Source organism: Hemitrygon akajei, chromosome 26 (genome assembly GCF_048418815.1).
Source record: "Hemitrygon akajei chromosome 26, sHemAka1.3, whole genome shotgun sequence".
Lineage (NCBI taxonomy): Eukaryota > Metazoa > Chordata > Chondrichthyes > Myliobatiformes > Dasyatidae > Hemitrygon > Hemitrygon akajei.
Genome location: NC_133149.1, coordinates 29340022 through 29360965, shown reverse-complemented (window position 1 = coordinate 29360965; position 20944 = coordinate 29340022). Strand labels below are relative to the sequence as shown.

Below are 20944 nucleotides of genomic sequence, written 5' to 3'. Positions count from 1 at the left end.
CAGGCTCCCTGCAGGGCTGTGTGCTGAGCCCTATGCTCTACACACTCTTCACACATGACTGCACCCCCATCTACATCTCCAACTCCATTATTAAATTTGCGGACAATACCACAGTGGTTGGCCTGATCTTGGACGAGGATGAAACAGCCTACAGGCTCGAGGTGGATCATCTGACAGAGTGGTGTAAGGACAACGACCTAGTCCCTAAAACTTCTGAAACAAAAGAGATGATCATTGACTTCAGGAGATCAAAGGACAGAGTACACACCCCCCTCTATATACATGGAGAGGTAGTGGAAAGTGTGGAAAACCTAAAGTTCCGTGGAGTTATGTTGTCAAAACAGCTGACATGGACCACCAACACTTCGCTGCTTGTAAAAAAGGCACAACAAAGACTCTTCTTCCTCAGAAAGCTGAAACAGGCCAAACTCCCACAAAAGCTTTTGCTTAAATTCTACAGAAGCATAATTGAATCCATCCTGACCAAGAACCCCACAGTGTGGTGTGCCAGCTGCACAGCCGCTAAGCGACAAGACCTGCATCGTGTGGTGAAGGCGGCCCAGCGAATTGTCAGGATGGAGCTCCCAGGACTGAACACTATCTACTCCAGCAGACTCAGGAGGAAAGCAATCAGCATAACCAGAGACACCACAAACCCTGGCCATTCCTTATTTGACCCGCGGCTGTCCAGCAAAAGGTTCAGGACACTAAAAGCCAGAACAAATAGACTGAGGAACAGCTTCTACCCCAGAGCTGTGGCCTCCATCACACCACTCCCACAGAACAATGACTGAAACTGTGAGCACACACAAGGACTCAAATACTTGCACTAACGGCACTTTGTGCATTACTGTGATATTCTGGTGCTGCTCCAACTTATTTTCTGCTACTTATCTATTTAATACTGTTTTTCTATTACTGTCTTGTTTTTATCTACCGCTTTGTTTGATTGCCTGAAAGGAAGCCAAACAGAGTTTCATTGTACCTATGTATAATGACAATAAAGATAATTCAATTCAATTCAATCAAAACTCTTTAAGCAGAAGAGACTGTATCAAGGAGCAGGTTACATTATTATTAAGATTAAACAGCCTACTTCATTTGCTTCAGTAATTAACAACAAAGCGGAAAACATTTTTGTCGTTCAGTGTTCATTATCCTGAATATGTATTTTGCTAATTTAGAAGGGTAACACAAATATGTAAGGTGTTTGAGTCATTTTTAATTGTTACATAATTTTCTTCAATTTTAATTTGGCATTGTTACATTTAGGATAATAATACTCAGCTAAACTTATCTTCCCGGAGTATGATAATCATTGGAGCAGAAACTCCTCTTGTCTTCTAGTGAAAAATGGATGGAATGTCTTCACTTCTGACAAGATAATCCTAGTCAATAGTTTGTCCATGTGTGTCTGTCATGATGGTTGTCATTTGGTGTCACTGTTGCATGTAACTTTCTACCTTTTCACTAAGTCGTGCCTATGTTGTTGACTTAAAACCTGTTGCAGCCATCCACTGACCTTCAGTCTATCAGCCCCCAAATAAACTATAAAACAAGCCATGCAAAATGGAAAGGGCAACTCTTTGGCAGAAAATACAACTAGTCACCAAATCCTAATGTAGTGTCAGGGGACTCATCCAGCATGGAATTCACAGCAGAAAGATATAACAATTTTTGGGGAGAATCTTGAAAAGCCAAAAATTTGGAATATCCTGCCAAAGAACAGAGAATAAATCTGTTTCAAATTCAGTCCAGAAAACCAGAGAAAGGACACTTAGATGCAAGATATCCTTTGATTTTGCTTAAAGCATTTATTAAAATTAGTTTCTATTCTCTTTTGGTAGGGGTGTGTATGGCAATATTAATATAAAATGGAAACACTACAAATGAGTAAGCTGTATCTATTAGAAATGGAAGTTTTAAGGATATATGTTCCCTGTATATGTTCAAAATGTCTTTTCATGGGCTGCACAGTGTTTCTAATAGATAAATACCACTGGATTCGTTCCCACATCTATGTAGATGTAATTCAGATAAATTTCCTTTAACCTTGGTCCTGTTATACAACACACAGAACAGGATATCATTTTTAAAGAAATCCATGGCAAAGAGTAGTACATCATGGAAACTGGCCCACCAGCCAAACTGCTCCAACCAAAGTGTCCAACTAAAGACTGCATGCATTCACTTTGGCTATGGCCCAAATTTATGAAATGTATTTAAATGCATTTAAATTTTAGATGCTGAGATAGCACCATGCTTGAGTTGAGAAAATGCAGTATATTAATTTTGAAAAGACCATAGAAGATGATGAGAAATCTAAGAACTCGTGGTCAGATCACATCACGCTTTGGTTACAAAATCTTGTAAACTGCACTCAATCTGCATTGCAGAGGGAGGCAAAGGTTTCCAGTCATGAGGATTTTTGGTGATTTCATTGCATCCTTGGAGCTTAGAACAGGAAACTCATGGGTGATGGGGGACTGGGACCCAAGAGGAGCAAGGGGAGAAAATTCAGCACACTAATAATGAAACATTAGTCATATGAGAACATAAATTTAAATCGCTCTCAACGCACAGTGGAAAAATACACCAATGTCATCTAGTTAATTTAAGCTTCAATTTCACATATAGATATAATATTCTGACTGACACTCAGTATGTTCTTCTATATCAAGAATAATATATTACTATTTAGAAAAGTCCAATCAAATCTGTGGCGTTCCTCCATCTAGTCTGTTCCTACTCTGCTGTAGAAACATAGAAAACCTACAGCACAATACAGGCCCTTCGGCCCACAAAGCTGTGCCAAACATGTTCCTATCTTAGAACTACCTAGGGTTACCCATAGTCCTCTATTTTTCTAAGCTCCATGTATCCATCTCGGAGTCTCTTAAAAGACCCTATCGTTTCCACCTCCACCGCCACCATTGCCGGCAGCCCATTCCATGCACTCACCACTCTCTATGTAAAAAAAACTTACCTGACCCCTGACATCTCCTCTGTGACTACTTCCAAGCACCTTAAAACTATGCCCTCCTGTGCAAGCCATTTCAGCCCTGGGGAAAAGCCTCTGACTATCCACACAATCAATGCCTCTCATCATCTTGTACACCTCCGTTACTCCAACAAGAAAAAGCCGAGTTCACTCAACCTATTCTCATAAGGCATGCTTCGCAGTCCAGGCAACATCCTTGCAAATCTCCTCTGCACCCTTTCTATGGTTTCCACGTCCTTCCTGTAGTGAGGCAACCAGAATTGAGCACAGTACTCCAAGTAGGGTCAGACCAGGGTCTTATATAGCTGCAATGTTACCTCTCGACTCTTAAACTCAATCCCACAGTTGATGAAGGCCAATGCACCATATGCCTTCTTAACCACAGAGTCAACCTGCATAGCAGCTTTGAGTGTCCTATGGACTCAGACCCCAAGATCTCTCTGATCCTCCGCACTGCCAAGAGTCTTACCATTAATGCTATATTCTGCCATCATATTTCACCTATCAAAATGAACTACCTCACACTTAACTGGGTTGAATTCCATCTGCCACTGTTCAGCCCCGTTTTGCATCCTATCAATGTCCCGTTGTAATCTCTGACAGCCCTCCACACTAGCCACAACACCCCCAACCTTTGTATCATCAGCAAATTTACTAACCCATCCTTCCACTTCCTCATCCAGGTCATTTATAAAAATCACAAAGAGTAGGGGACCCAGAACAGATCCCTGAGGCACACCACTGGTCACCGGCCTCCATGCAGAATATTACCCATCTACAACCACTCTTTACCTTCTGTGGGCAAGGCAGTCCTGGATCCACAAAGCAATGTCCCCTTGGATCCCATGCCTCCTTAGTTTCTGAATAAGCCTTGCATGGAGTACCTTATCAAATGCCTTGCTGAAATCCATATACACTACATCTACGGCTCTACCTTCATCAATGTGTTTAGTCACATCCTCACAAAATTCAATTAAGTTTGTCAGGCATAACCTGCCTTTGACAAAGCCATGCAGACTATCCCTAAACATATTATGCCTCTCCAAATATTCATAAATCCTGCATCTCAGGAACTTCTCCATCAACATACCAACCACTGAAGTAAGACTCACTGGTCTATAATTTCCTGGGCTATCCCTACTTCCTTTCTTGAATAAAGGAACAACATCCGCAACCCTCCAATCCTCCGGAACCTCTCCGGTCCCCATTGATGATGCTATCTCCTCCGGATCCATACACACTTTTCCACTGTCACACTTGATTGGTCCTATTCTCTCATGTCCTATCCTCTTGCTCTTCACATACTTGGAGAATGCCTTGGGGCTTTCTTTAATCCTGTCCACCAAGGTCTTCTCATGGCCTCTTCTGGCTCTCCTAATTTCATTCTTAAGCTCCTTCCTGCTAGCCTTATAATCTTCTAGATCTCTATCATTACCTAGTTTTTTGAACCTTTCGTAAGCTCTTCTTTTCTTCTTGACTAGATTTATAACAGCTTTTGTACACCATGGTTCCTGTACCCTACCGTCCTTTCCCTGTCTCATTGGAACGTGCCTATGCAGAATCACACACAAATATCCCCTGAACATTTGCCACATTTCTTCCGTACATTTCCCTGAGAGCATCTGTTTCCAATTTATGCTTCAACATTCCTGCCTGATGGTCTCATATTTCCCCTTACTCCAATTAAATGTTTCTCTAACTTGTCTGTTCCTATCCCTCGCCAATGCTATGGTAAAGGAGATAGAATGATGATCACTGTCTCTGAACTGCTCTCCCACTGAGAGACCTGACAGCTGACCAGGTTCATTTCCCAATACCAGATCAAGTACAGCTTTTCCTCTTGTAGGCTTATCTACATATTGTGTCAAGAAACCTTCCTGAACAGGCCTAACAAACTCCACCTCACTCTAGGGAGATGCCAATCAATATTTGGGAAATTAAAATCTCCCACCACAACAACCTTGTTATTATTACTCCTTTCCAGAATCTGTCGCCCTATCTGCTCCTCGATGTCCCTGTTACTATTGGGTGGTCTGTAACAAACACCCAGTAGAGTTATTGACCCCTTCCTGTTCCTAACCTCCACCCACAGAGACTCCGTAGCCAACCCCACCTTTTTCTGCAGCCATGACACTATCTCTGATTAACAGTGCCATGCCCCCACCCCACCTCTCTTGTTTCCCTCCCTGTCCTTTCTGAAACAGTTAAAGCCTGGCACTTGAAGTAGCCATTCCTGCCCCTGAGCCATCCAAGCTTCTGTAATGACCACAACAACATAGCTCCAAGTACTGATCCATGCTCTAAGCTCATCTGCTTTGTTCATGATGCTTCTTGCATTAAAATAGACACATCTTAAACCATCGGTCTGAGCATGTCCCTTCTCTATCATCTGCTTATCCTCCCTCTTGCACCGTCTCCAAGCTTTCTCTATTTGTGAGCCAACAGCCCCTTCCTCTGTCTCTTTGGTTTGGTTCCCACCCCCCAGCAATTCTAGTTTAAACTCTCCCCAGTAGCCGTAGCAAACCTCCCTGCCAGGATACTGATCCCCCTCAGATTCAAGTGCAACCCATCCTTTTTGTACAGGTCACACCTGCCCCAGAAGAGGTCCCAATAATCCAGAAATCTGAATCCCTGCCCACTGCTCCAATCCTTCAGCCACGCATTCATCCTCCACCTCATTTTATTCCTATACTCACTGTCAGGTGGCACAGGCAGTAATCCCCAGATTACTACCTTTGAGGTCCTGCTTCTCAACTTCCTTCCTAACTCCCTGTAGTCTGCTTTCAATTCCTCCTCCCTTTTCCTACCCATGTCGTTGGTACCAATATGTACCACGAACTCTGGCTGTTCTCCTTCCCACTTCAAGATATCGTGGACGTGATCAGAAACATCCCGGACCCTGGCACCTGGGGGTCAAACTACCACCTGCATTTCTTTCCTGCGTCCACAGAAGCGTCCATCTGACCCCCTAACTATAGAGTTCCCTATCACTGCTGCCATCCTCTTCCTTTCCCTACCCTTCTGAGCCACAGGGCCAGACTCTGTGCCAGAGGGACAACCACAGTTGCTTCCCCCAGGTAGGCTGCCCCCCCCCCCAACAGTACTCAAACAGGAGTACTTACTGTTAAGGGGAACAGCCACAGGGGTACTCTCTAGCACCTGCTTCTTGCCCTTCCCTCTCCTGATTGTTACCTACTTATCTGTTTCCCCAGGCCCCGGAGTGACTACCTGCCTATATCTCCTCTCTGTCACATCCTCACTCTCCATGACCAGAGAAAGGTCATCGAGCTGCCTCTCCAGTTCCCTAACGTGGTCCCTAAGGAGCTGCAGTTCGACGCACCTGCCGCAGATGTGGCCGTCCGGGAGGCTGGGAGACTCCAGGACGTCTTACACCCGAGACTGAGCACAGAAAACTGGCTTCACACACATTCTTTCTGTCTGTATTCTAGTCAGATAACCTACCTCGCTTCGGCCCTTTATCGCTGAAGCCCCATGTTGCCATAGCCTTTCTACTCTCTCTCTACCTCTACTCACTTGCCCGCTCCGTAAAGCTGTTTTCTTTTTAAACTCTTCCCTCTGTTCTCACTGGCCGACCTCCACGCGCTTGCACAGTCGTGCCCCGTTCAAACTGCTGAAGAAATAACCGTCACCTTTTTAACTCTGCCCACTTTTAAAGTCTTCCCGCTGTTCTCAATGGCCGACCTGTATTTTAAGGCTTCGCTTCTTCAAACAACTAATTATTTCTCAACAATATCATAAACTATTCTAACATCAACCTGAGAATCATAGTTTCTTTTTTGAAATTTGTTTCAAATTATTTTCATTTCAAAAACTTCTTGTGAGATATTGCAGCAATTTCTCATTAGTCATATTGCCCATAAATCCTGTTAGGCAACATTTGACCTCTGCAGGAGAACTAAAACAAAGGCCTTTTCTTTTAATCCTCTTAAGAGTAACTCCACATCCTGATAGCATTCTGGAGAATCCATGTTGCAATTTTCCATTACTGAATTTCCTCTGCATATAACGCTCTAACTTCAGCAAGTAAAATAAGTTCAAAATCATTCCCTTTTCTTTTACAAAGGTCAACAAATGTCAGAGGCTCCTACATCATGTGAATTAATGAAAACATTTATGCCTGCACAGGCAATATTGAAGAGTTCCATCCTTTGGCCTAATTTACTCATGGATTAAACAGATTAAAGCCACTCTTAATCTGAACATTTCCCACAAAATGTCTTCCTTTTATTTTCCAAAGTTTGAAAAGTTTCTCAGAATTTTCCACATTGCTAGTCATATTATTTCTTACGTCTTTATAATGTAGATCCTGATTCCAATTTTGCAAATCTTCCAATTCCACACGGTTAACCATTTTTTATATTATTTCATGAATTGCCAAATGCTTTATTTAAGCCTGCATTTATTGCCCTTTCCAAACTGTCCTGGAGAAGGTGATGGTTAACCATCTTTATGAGCCACTGCAGTTCTTCTTAGAGGCTATTCACACTGTGCTGTTAGTTAGCGAGTACCACTAGTTAGATGTAGTGATAATAAAGGTCTGACTATATACTTTCAGGATGGTGTGTGACTTGCAGGTGAACCAGTAGATGGTAGCATTCCAATCTTACTGTTTATCAATGAAGAGTAAATAAAATTACCCAATACAAATAGGAGCATTAGTCCTATTGTATTAGTACAATGTTGGTAAATGTGAAGTCATCCACTTTGGAAATAAAAATGGAAGATCAGATTATTATTTCAGTAAAATATTGCAACATGCTGTTGTGCAGAGGGACTTGGGAGTCCTTGTGCATGAATCGCAGAGGGTTGGTTTGCATGTGCAGCGGGCTATCAAGAAAGAAAATGGAATGTTGGTCTTCATTGCTAGAGGATTGAATTTAAGAGTAGGGAGGTTATGCTGCAACTGTACAGGGTACTGGTGAGGCCACACCTGGAGTACTGCATGCAGTTCTGGTCTCCTTACTTGAGGAAGGATATACTGGCTTTGGAGGCAGTGCAGAGGAGGTTCACCAGGTTGATTCCAGAGATGAAGGGATTAGACTATGAGCAGAGACTGAGTTGCCTGGTATGGTACTCGCTGGAATTCAGAAGAATGAGAGGAGATCTTATAGAAATGTATAAAATTATGAAAGGGATAGATAAGTTAGAGGCAGGAAAGTTGTTTCCACTGGTAGATGAGACTAGAACTAGGGAACATAGCCTCAAGATTCAGGGGAGTAGATTTAGGACAGAGATGAGGAGGGACTGCTTTCCCAAAGAGTGGTGAATCTGTGGAATTCTCTGCCCAATGATGCAGTAAAGGCTAACTCAGTAAATATATTTAAGACAAGGTTGGATAGATTTTTGCATAGTAGGGGAATTAAGGGGTATATAGAAAAGGCAGGTAGGTAGAGATGAGTTCGTGGCCAGAGCAGTTATGATCTGATTGAATGGCAGAGCAGGCTCAATGGGCCAGATAACCATCTCTTGCTCCTATTTATTATGTTCACATTAGTCACTGAGCCATTTCTCTCTTAAGAAATTACATTTTAATATTATTCCTTATTAATGTTCTGTTGCCAAAGACGTATGCTATCTGTTTACCAGAAAGATCCAACTTAAAAAAATTTTCACAAAATATATTTAAACTCACAACCACTGCAGCTTCTCTCTGGTGTAAAAAATACTGTAACCTGCACAACTTGCTTTTAAAAACAGTAAATCTTACTATCTCCTGTTAGTAGTTTCATTCCAAATTTTATGCTAACATCGGAAGCAAATTAAACTGAAATCTAGTTTATCTCCTCTTTTGCAGAAAATCAGTTTTGTGAATCTCATCATCATGTTTCTTTACCAAAGACTTCTGGAAAATAATGGTCACAGCCTGTTTTATTATCTCCCTCTGATTTGTTGAATCAGCTCTTCAGTATCATTTCCAGTCAAACGCTGAACAATATTATAGAAATCAAAATTTAAATCATCTTTCATTCACTTCCTTCAACTTAATCCAATTAGGACTTTTAAACGTTTAGTATCTAACAGAAAATGAGAGCATAATTTCTGTGAAGACTAAAATAATACTTTTATCTTTATCTTTACTCATTTTAGCATAAATTTTACGATGACATCAAGAGCACAAGTAATAAAATTTCAAACATTGAACAAGATCTTCCACGATCCTCTAACTTCAAATGATTTGCTTACTTAACAGAGGAAGATTTGGTCATAAAAACAACTCAACATTTGAACACACAAAATTGAAAAGCAATGTACAATCATGCAGGCTATTGAAAACCACATCATTTTCAGCTCACTATTGATGTCAATAGTAAGGTTAACACCTACAACCAATGATTTATTTTAAGATTTACCTTTCCGTTGCCTCTTGCAGATCAGGCAAAAAAACACTATCATCATAATGATGACTGCAGTTACGGGGACCACAGCATAATAAAGTTGATAATCTGTGAAAAATACAATAAGTAACAAAATAAAAATTCAAGATGTCAACATTTTCACAAAATAAAATGTTTGGAGATATATGTGAGAGAGATAAAAATAAAACAAATGCAGTTGCTTTATTCAATTTGAAAGCAGGTTAAATATTTCCAACAGTCCTAGAGGATTAATAAACAAAATTGCAGCATTTTAATTTTTAGAAGTTATTTGCCCTACAGTGAAAAAACATTATAAGCACTTGATGCTTATAGCACTGAATGTGTATTTTAAAATGCAAACAAATATAACAATCATCAACTATACAAAGACCAAGAAAGAAGATACAGAATTAATTATTCTGAGCTCTCAATTCCTGAGATTGAGTCAAACTCAATAAGTACTGTACTGTACATACATGCATACTTACATTTATAATTGGTTTCATGAATTGCTTTAATCCGAATGCTTGTGTTTCTGCTACCATAGTTGTTGTACGCCACACAGCAGAAGATTCCCTCATCTTCAAATTTTAAATGTATCTGTATTTCTGCACAGTTTAATCCAGTGTCAGTTTGTAATGTTCCATTTGGACTTCCATTGACTTTTGTCCACATGACAGTGGAAACGGGGTTACTCATCATACAGCAATTCAGTAACAAGGATGAACCGACGACAGCACTGATTTCACTATGGTTGATAGGAAGGTAATTATCCATGGTATTCAACTTGTATGTTATTATTGAATCATGTGGTCCATCTAACAATAAAAACAATACACACTTTATTGTAGATTGAAGCAATATAGATAGAATTGATGCATGAGTGGACAATAAAAGCAGCTGGTCACCAACAAACTGAGCACATCTGAGAGGTCAGCAATTCCAAGGGATCTATGTGTTAAAGTTCAGACCACTACCAAAACAAAGTTTTGTAACTACGGTCTAGTCAAAGATAATTTTCTTGCCTATGGATGTACACATGGATGGTGAGTAAATTCAAGAGCTTAGCACACCAATCACATGAAAGAAGTTGAGATTCCACAAGGTTACAGCTGGAAAAATGTAGAATTCTTGAGGGGGGTTATAGGGCTGTGAGGGGTTTACCATGAGGGTAGGTCATAGAGGGATCTGCCCATAAGTTAATAGTACAAAAGTAATAAATTGTTGATTTGGAAACAATAAAAGTTTCAATTACAGAAGAAACATAAGAGTGGAATCTGTGGTGTTATTACATATTGAAAAAGATTTGGATATTTCCTTTATTTACAAGGCATTGTACAAGGCATTGGTAAGGCCAAATTTGGAATATTGTGTACAGTTCTGGTCACTGAATTATAGGAAAGATATCAATAAATTAGAGAGAGTGCAGAGATGATTTACTAGGATGTTACCTGGGTTTCAGCACTTAAGTTACAGAGAAAGGTTGAACAAGTTAGGTCTCTATTCATTGGAGCGTAGAAGGTTGAGGGGGGATTTGATCGAGGTATTTAAAATTTTGAGAGGGATAGATAGAGTTGACGTGAATAGGCTGTTTCCATTGAGAGTAGGGGAGATTCAAACGAGAGGACATGATTTGAGAGTTAGGGGGCAAAAGTTTAAGGGAAACACGAGGGGGTATTTCTTTACTCAGAGAGTGATAGCTGTGTGGAATGAGCTTCCTGTAGAAGTAGTAGAGGCCAGTTCAGTTGTGTCATTTAAGGTAAAATTGGATAGGTATATGGACAGGAAAGGAGTGGAGGGTTATGGGCTGAGTGCGGGCAGGTGGGACTAGGTGAGATTAAGAGTTCGGCACGGACTAGGAGGGCCGGAATGGCCTGTTTCCGTGCTGTGATTGTTATATGGTTACAGCAGCATAGAAGTTAATGCAATCACTTTACAATGCCAGTGATCACTGATCGGGGTTCAATTCCCACCGCTGTTTGTAAGGAGCTTGTACATTTTCATGTTGACCGCAAATGATCCATTTTACTGTACATTTTAAAGTGCAAGTGAGAATCTTTCTTTGATCTAATACAAGCTAGCAGAAAATCAAGTCTGTATGCAGCAAAAGACTGGATGATGGATTAACAGTTGAGTCAAAGTAAAGGTGGAGAGAGGAGATAAAAAGTGGATGTAGGGAGTCTCTGTGATGATGTGATTGAAATTACATCGAAAAGTCAGCACATTGAATTAGCTGCACGAGGCAGTGGTTGAGGCAGGTACATTAATAATATTTAAAAAGTACTTGGGCAGGTACATGGTTAAGAAAGACTTGAAGGGATATAGGGGAAACGCGGGAATATGGTGTGAGCTTAGATGGGAAACATGGACCAGATTGGCCAAATGGCCTTTTCTGTGCTATGTGACTCAATGATTCTTTGTCACTAGAATAAGATGAAGGACACTGAACTTTAGCAGCAGCCAAAGACAACGTCTTCCCAAGGTTTAATTATAGCAAATCTTCCAGGGTTGTACCTCGGACAGGCAGTCTATGAGCAAAGATGTAATGGAGAGATTGTAGAAGGTGGTGGTGAAGTAAGTACACATGCCTGAAGCCTTATATTTTTTGGATAATGTAAGCAATAGGGGAGGTTAGGTGAAAATGGGAAGGGGCCATGTAATGATACATGATGGTGTTCGAGGTGTGGGGGGGGGGGAAGTTGAGCTGTGGTTAAAATCTAATGGATCAAAGTGGAACCGTGTAGAGATAGTCACACTCACTAGAATGTATTACAATGTTGGAATTCACCCTGCATAGAAGAAGTAGTAATTAGTGGGTCAAGAGTCACAGAAAGGATCAACTTTCTGTTCTAGAGAATGGGAACTTTAATGGAGAACACTGAAGTATACAGCAAGGCAAGGTGCAAAAGGAAAAAGTGTTGTGAAAAGTGGATGGGTGATCAAAGTAGTGGAATTGGGTCCACAAACAGCAAAAGCACACATAGGAAATTCAGTTGCAGTATCACAGACAGCAAAATACATCTCAGTCATAACAGAGAATAATGTCAATATAATAAGAGTTTTAAGATTAGCATACAAAACAAAGATTATACTTACACATAACATTTAGTTTGATATGACTTTTAATTGGTTCTCTGAAGGTGTTATGATTAATCTCACAGCTGCAAACAGACCCATGGTCTTCCACTCTCGGGACAAGCTTAAACTGGCTGGTGGCAACAGAAATGTCATTATTATTCTTCCACAGTGCTGGTCTAGCAACTCTTGTATAATTGTTTGTTCCTGAGCATGTCCATGTAAAGAAGATGTTCTCAGCGAACAACCTGTTGCCTGAGCAGTTGAGGACGGATTCATTATCAACAACCAAAGGACCATCCAGAACAGAAATTTCAGGAGGTTCTAAAAGAGAATAAAGCACAATATACTGTATTAAAATATAAAGACTGTATCTGTCAACAAGCTTCACTAATATATTTTGATGTTAGTGAAGCTTATTCACAGAGTAAATTTGCTTTAGCTTGATACAGAATATATTAATTTAAAAGAGTAGTATCAAATGATAAAACAACCTATTCTTTAGGTGAGAAGTGTCAAGGAACAAACATATGTTGGAAAAGTATAATATTACTCCATGTTTATGCTTAAATTGGATTATATACTAAAATATCACAAGAGCAATTGTTGGATCAAACTCACATGCAGCAGCCCTATGGTCTGTACTAATTACAAGATAATCTTAATGCACAATAAGTCAATTCAGTGGGAAATTGGTGGGCTTCTGAGTTATTCTATTTGTAAATATTAACACAATCAAAAAATCATGGCATGTAACGAGACCCCTGGTGTATATAAGAGCCAAAATAGATTTTAATCTCATTTCTCAGGTTCAAAGCCCTACAGGCACTTAAGAAACATGTTGAGAATTTCACCTCTGATCACCCATTCATGTGGTGAGCTCCAGACTCTGCCACATAGTCATTTTTTGTCGCCATTATGTCACCATTAAACCCCAAACTGTGTACAATGGATAATTCTTTACCATTGCCTGGTGTCTATTTATAATACTTATTTTCATTTCATTGGATTGTTAATATATTGGAAATGAAACAACTGTTGGCTATTTGGAATATTAAATAGAATGATTGGCACTGGGGTATAAATTATTCTTAAAAATAATAATTTTTAATTTTTAATATTTTTTGCTATAAAACCAGCTAATACTTTGGTATGTACAGACTACCAACTCAAACATGGGCTGGTGAACCTGTAGCACATATGCCCAAGATGGCACATGCAAAAATACTGTTGGCACTTTGCATGCAGTGCTGCCTCCCAATTCTTCAAACTCCATCCGTAAGAAAATTACATGATTATCTTTACTTCATTTATTTCAATCTGACTCTTATACTTTTCTTAACAGTATAACAACAAAGACACATAAATTAGCACCAGGGCATCACTTTTCCTTTAACATTATTTATTAATCAATGATAATCTCTGCTCAAAATTGGCATTGTATACAAGAGAATTTTTTGAAGATCATCACCAATTTGGGCACACGCTGTCAAAAAGATTTGCCAGGTATGAATGACAAGGCAATGGACACCCCCTTGCCATTCCTTTTTTACACTATTTATTTATTTTTTAATTTATGGTAATTTTATGGCTTTGCACTGTACTGCTGCAACAGGGCATTTCTCCTCATATAATACACTGATGATAAACCTGATTCTGATTCTAAATAGATAGTAAAAGAAGAAATATAATATCAATTTCAGACTTGATCTTCATAACTGACTTATGATCCTCTATTAAAATGAGACCACATATTACCTATCAGATCTGGCAAAATTCGCTCAAAACACCAACACCGATTTACCCCTATTTGCTGAGGTTGAAACATAATTGAAACATAATGAAACATAAGCTTTCTCATTGGTTGTGCTTGTTATCATGTATATCAATGTTTCAGTAAATGGCTTGGTACAAATGCCACCGTGTTTAACATTATTGTATTAAATTAACGTTCAGTGCAAAGATTGCATATTTGCGGAATGATACAAATGTTTTATCATAAACCTGCAGCAGTGCTTCTTGGCCTGGTGCCACAAAACAACAAATTTCACTACATCTGTCACTGATAATAAACCTGATTCTGACACTGATTCACATTGCAGAAACTATACTTGTAGAATGACAAAAAAAAGTTTACCATAAACCTGCAGCAGTGTTCCTTGGCCTTTTGCCTCTACTGGTGGGTAGACAGTAGGTACCCTCACGGTACAGGTGTAGCGATTAGCAGAGTGACTAAAGGAGACATGTTCAATCTTTAGTGATGCATTACAGCGTTTGAATCCATGCAGACAAACATCAGGGACACAATGCGTATTATTCCCTTTGTAACGAACATCAGTAGTCCCTGGTGATTTCCTATACCAGGAAACGGTGAACCATTCGGCCTCAGATACATTATGAGTAAATATGCAGTTCAACGTGACTGACTCCCCTCTCCAGACACTGACGAGATGCGACTGGTTCACCTCCAAGATCACTGGAACCCCTGATGGGAAGAAATAAAGTTTGTCAGATTTGGTCCTAAATTTTATGTTAATTTGGTATCCAACATTCTGCCTGAGCTTGGTTTAAATGCACTGAGCGTTCGTAAAGCGGTGCAGCGCGGTTAGGGTGCAGTTCAGGGTGTAACCAAGATGAACTTTGATTCAAGTTCCAGGATGGTGCTATACTAACCAAAATTTTACCTCAAATACAATTTTAAGTTATCGAATTAGCGTCTGGATTCGCATTCAACGAATACGCAAAACATTTTCAACCTAGATAAATATAGATCTAATTGAGGCGAAACCTTGTGAAGGTTTTCTAGACCTCTGAGTAGAAAATTTAATCGATTAGCTATCTCAATAACAGATTCGTTCCGTAATGACATTTAAATGCAGAAATGTTCCAAAATTATGATTCTCGTCACAGGTTTTTGTTAGAGTGTACATCGTCAGCTCAAAGTAACTTACCTCGGACTAATGCCTGTAAGAGGAAAAGAAGTTTCAGGAATAATTGCATCCTTCTCTGATTCGAACGGTCCCTGTACGGTTTAAACCCTCGGCCCCCTTAACCAGCTCAAAATGTTCGGGCTGCAGTAAAGAATGTGGATGTTTTGCCCGTAAGTAATTTCTATATTCCAGGCGGAGATCAGCAGAGACTGAGAAATACCAGAGGATGTACTGAACGGAGGAAGTTACGTTCGAAGTGAAGCTTTTCGCTCTCTCCCCACTCTTAAATGTTATTAGTTCAACCAACAGTGAGATACTACGTAAATGAAATGTGGGAAAATAAAAAGGAACCGATTCCAGTCACAACATCTATACTAACTTCAGCTCCGTCAGTATGAGTTCAATGACCTTTATAGTTAGTTCCGATGGATTATTGTTTTGCATCAAAAAATTTTTTCACCTTTGAAAAACTCTCACAAAATTTAGCTCTCATTTCCTGCAATTACACTAGTAAAATCAGTGTGAATAAAGTGTTTTTTTTTACTTTACTCAACCAGCAGCTCATGGCTTTCTGTGGTACTTATGAATAAAACTTATGAATTAGCTGCATAAACAATTCCGTTTACATATTCATAAGCTGCCTATTCTGCCTTCAAGTTTGACTTTCCTAAGTGAATCACCTCACACTTTTCTGGATTCAGCTCCATCTGCCGCTTCTCAGCCCAGCTCTGTATCCCAGCACTGTCTCGTTTTAGAAACATAGAAAACATAGAAAATAGGTGCAGGAGTAGGTCATTCGGCCCTTCGAGCCTGCCCGCCATTCAGTATGATCATGGCTGATCATCCAACTCAGAACCCTGTATCTGCTTTCTCTCCATAACCCCTGATCCCTTTAGCCACAAGGGCCATATCTAACTTCCTCTTAAATATAGCCAATGAACCGGCCTCAACTGTTTCCTGTGGCAGAGAATTCCACAGATTCACCACTCTCTGTGTGAAGAAGTTTTTCCTCATCTCGGTCCTAAAAGGCTTCCCCTTTATCCTTAAACTGTGACCCCTCGTTCTGGACTTCCCCAACATCGGAAACAATCTTCCTGCACCTAGCCTGTCCAATCCCTTTAGAATTTTATACGTTTCAATAAGATCCCCCCTCAATCTTCTAAGTTCCAGTGAGTATAAGCCTAGTCGATCCAGTCTTTCTTCATATGAAAGTCCTGACATCCCAGGAATCAATCTGGTGAACCTTCTCTGTACTCCCTCTATGGCAAGAATGTCTTTCCTCAGATAAGGGGACCAAAACTGCACACAATATTCTAGGTGCGGTCTCACCAAGGCCTTGTACAACTACAGTAGAACCTCCCTGCTCCTGTACTCAAATCTTTTTGCCATGAATGCCAACATACCATTTGCCTTTTTCACCGCCTGCTGTACCTGCATACCCACCTTCAATGACTGGTGTACAATGACACCCAGGTCTCGTTGCAGCTCCCCTTTTCCTAATCAGCCACCGTTCAGATAATAATCTGTTTTCCTGTTCTTGCAACCAAAGTGGATAACCTCACAGTTATCCACATTAATTTGCATCTGCCATGAATTTGCCCACTCACCTAACCTATCCAAGTCACCCTGCATCCTCTTAGCATCCTCCTCACAGCTAACACCGCCGCCCAGCTTCGTGTCATCCGTAAACTTGGAGATGCCGCATTTAATTCCCTCGTCTGAATCATTAATATATATTGTAAACAACTGGGGTCCCAGCACTGAGCCTTGCGGTACCCCACTAGTCACTGCCCGCCATTCTGAAAAGGTCACGTTTGCTCCCACTCTTTGCTTCCTGTCTGCCAACCAATTCTCTATCCACATCAATACCATACCCCCAATACTGTGTGCTTTAAGTTTGCACACTAATCTCCTGTGTGGGACCTTGTCAAAAGCCTTTTGAAAATCTAAATATACCACATCCACTGGCTCTCCCCTATCCACTGTACTAGTTACATCTTCATAAAATTCTAAAAGATTCATCAGACATGATTTTCCTTTCACAAATCCATGCTGACTTTATCCGATGATTTCACCTCTTTCCAAATGTGCTGTTATCAAATCTTTGATAACCGGCTCTAGCATTTTCCCCACCACCGATGTCAGACTCACCGGTCTATAATTCCCCGGTTTCTCTCTCCCTCCTTTTTTAAAAAGTGGGGTTACATTAGCCACCCTCCAATCCTCAGGAACTAATCCAGAATCTAAGGAGTTTTGAAAAAATTATCACTAATGCATCCACTATTTCTTGGGCTACTTCCTTAAGCACTCTGGGATGCAGACCATCTGGCCCTGGGGATTTATCTGCCTTTAATCCCTTCAATTTACCTAACACCACTTCCCTACTAACATGTATTTCCCTCAGTTCCTCCATCTCACTAGACCCTCGGTCCCTTACTATTTCCGGAAGATTATTTATGTCCTCCTTAGTGAAGACAGAACCAAAGTAATTATTCAATTGGTCTGCCATGTCTTTGTTCCCTATGATCAATTCACCTGTTTCTGACTGTAAAGGACCTACATTTGTCTTGACCAAACTTTTTCTTTTCACGTATCTATAAAAACTTTTACAGTCAGTTTTTATGTTCCCTGCCAGCTTTCTCTCATAATCTTTTTTCCCTTTCCTAATTAAGCCCTTTGTCCTCCTCTGCTGGTCTCTGAATTTCTCCCAGTCCTCAGGTGTGCTGCTTTTTTTTGCTAATTTATATGTTTCTGCTTTGGACTTGATATTATCCCTAATTTCCCTTGTCAGCTACGGGTGCACTACCTTCCCTGGTTTAATCTTTTACCAAACTGGGATGAACAATTGCTGTAGTTCATCCATGTGATCTTTAAATGCTTGCCATTGCATATCCACCGTCAACCCTTTAAGTATCATTTGCCAGTCTATCTTAGCTAATTCACGTCTCATACCTTCAAACTTACCCTTCTTTAAGTTCAGAACCTTTGTTTCTGAATTAACTATGTCATTCTCCATCTTAATGAAGAATTCCACCATATTATGGTCACTCTTACCCAAGGGGCCTCGCACGACAAGATTGCTAACTAACCTTTCCTCATTGCTCAATACCCAATCTAGAATGGCCTGCTCTCTAGTTGGTTCCTCGACATGTTGGTTCAGAAAACCATCCCGCATACATTCCAAGAAATCCTCTTCCTCAGCACCCTTATCAATTTGGTTCATCCAATCTATATGTAGATTGAAGTCACCCATTATAACTACTGTTCCTTTATTGCACGCATTTCTAATTTCCTGTTTAATGCCATCCCCAACCTCACTACTACTGTTAGGTGGCCTGTACACAACTCCCACCAACGGTTTCTGCCCCTTAGTGTTATGCAGCTCTACCCATATCGATTCCACATCCTCCAGGCTAATGTCCTTCCTTTCTATTACGTTAATCTCCTCTCTAATCAGCAATGCTACCTCACCTCCTTTTCTTTCCTGTCTATCCCTCCTGAATATTGAATATCGCTGGATGTTGAGCTCCCATCCTTGGTCACCCTGGAGCAATGTCTCTGTGATCCCCACTATATCATATCCATTAATGACTATCTGCACATTCAATTCATCCACCGTGTTACGAATGCTCCACGCATTGACACACAAAGCCTTCAGGCTTGTTTTTAAAACACTCTTAGCACTTATACAATTATGTTGAAAAGTGGCTCTTTTTGCTTTTTGCCCTGGATTTGCCTGCCTGCCACTTTTACTTTTCACCTTACTACTTTTTGCTTCTACCCTCATTATACACCCCTCTGTCTCTCTGCACTTGTTCCCATCCCCCTGCCACATTAGTTTAAAGACTCCTGAACAGCAGTTGCAAACGCTCCCCCTAGGACATTGGTTCCAGTCCAGCCCAGGTGCAGATCGTCCTGTTTATACCGGTCCCACCTCCCCCAGAACTGGTTCCAATGCCCCAGAAATTTGAATCCCTCCCCCTTGCACCATTTTTCAAGCCACGAATTCATCTGAAATATTCTCCTATTTCTACTCTGAATAGCACATGGCACTGGTAGTAATCCAGAGATTATTACCTTTGTGGTCCTACTTTTTAGTTTATCTCCTAACTCCCTAAATTCACCTTGTAGGACCTCATCCCGTTTTTTACCCATATCGTTGGTACCTATGTGCACCACGACCACTGGCTGTTCACCCTCCCATTCCAGAATGTCTTGCAGCCGCTCAGAGACATCCTTGACCCTTGCACCAGGGAGGCAACATACCATCCTGGAGTCTCATTTGCGGCCACAGAAACGCCTATCTATTCCCCTTACAATCGAATCCCCTATCACTATAGCTCTCCCACTCCTTTTCCTTCCCTCCTGTGCCGCAGAGCCACCCATGGTGCAATGAACTCGGCTGCTGCTGCCTTCCCCTGATGAGACATCTCCCCCAACAGTATCCAAAATAGTATATCTGTTTAGGAGGGAGATGACCTCAGGGGACTCCTGCACTACCTGCCTACTGCTACGCTGTCTAGTGGCCACCCCTTCCCTTTCTGCCTGTGTAGCCTTTAACTGCGGTGTGGCCAACTCACTGAACGTGCTATTCACGACTTTCTCAGCATCGCGGATGCTCCAGTATGAATCCAATCGCAACTCCAGACGCTCAATGCGGTCTGCCAGAAGCTGCAGTTGGACACACTTCCTGCACACATAGTCGTCAGGGACACTGGAAGTATCCCTGATTTCCCACATGCTGCAGGATGAACAAACCACGGGGCCGATCTCAGCTGTCATGACCTACCCAATACTTGCCTCAACTTTTGAAACTTTCTCCTTTGAAAGGAACTTACCCGGCCATACCTCACTTGGAGTGAAGTTCGTCCTCAGCCTCTTCTCATCGAAGCCTCTCGAGCCAAAGCCTCAAATCTCCACTCCTTCACTGGCCGCTTTCCACAAGCTGCTACGCTTGAGGTAACCCGCTATTTATTTGTTTGAGCTTTTCAAACTGCTTGGTCACCTGACCTTGATTGCCCAATCAGCTGCTTTCTGCTGAGACTGAGCTATTCAAATCTTGATTGACTTGATTGCACAGTCCAACTGCCAAAATTGCCAGAATCTCTTGAGTCAAAGCCTCAAATCTCCACTCCTTCACTGGCCCACTCACTCAAAATTTAACCCTCCACACTATCCAAAACTCCACCAACCTTTGTGTCATCTGAAAATTTACCAACTCATCCCTTCCACCACCTCAACCAAGTTATTTATAAAAACCATAAAGAAGAGATCCTTGAGGAAAACCACAGTCATCAACCACCAGGCAGAATATGCTCCATCTCCTACCATGTTCTACTTTATATGAGCAAGCCAATTCTGAATCCATGCAGCCAAGTTTCTCTAGATCCCAAACCTCCTGACTTTCTGAGCCTTGCATGGGGAACCTTATCAAATCCATTTACACCACATGCTCTACTCTACCTTTATCAATGAGTTTTGTCACATCCTCAAAGAATTCATTCAGGCTTGTGAGGCATGACCTGCAACTAATTAACCCTAATCCTGTCTCCAAGAATTCT

At 41.0% G+C, this 20944-nt stretch overlaps 1 protein-coding gene across 4 annotated transcripts in view; it reads right to left on the bottom strand.

Moving 5' to 3' along the window:
• LOC140716682 (uncharacterized) overlaps window positions 1–15583 on the bottom strand; it is a 77923-nt gene extending 62340 nt beyond the window's left edge. For all 4 annotated transcript variants that reach the window (XR_012096349.1, XR_012096350.1, XR_012096348.1 and 1 more), the window contains exons 1-5: window positions 15405–15583; window positions 14591–14938; window positions 12475–12777; window positions 9867–10196; window positions 9373–9465 (exon numbers count right to left, since the gene is read on the bottom strand). Coding sequence is in view for 1 of the 4 variants with exons in the window: in XM_073029502.1 (XP_072885603.1) it covers window positions 9373–9465; window positions 9867–10196; window positions 12475–12777; window positions 14591–14938; window positions 15405–15453 (1123 nt within the window). In the remaining 3 variants the exon portion in view is untranslated. The remainder of the gene's footprint in view (window positions 1–9372; window positions 9466–9866; window positions 10197–12474; window positions 12778–14590; window positions 14939–15404) is intronic.
• Between the last annotated feature and the right edge of the window lie 5361 nt (window positions 15584–20944).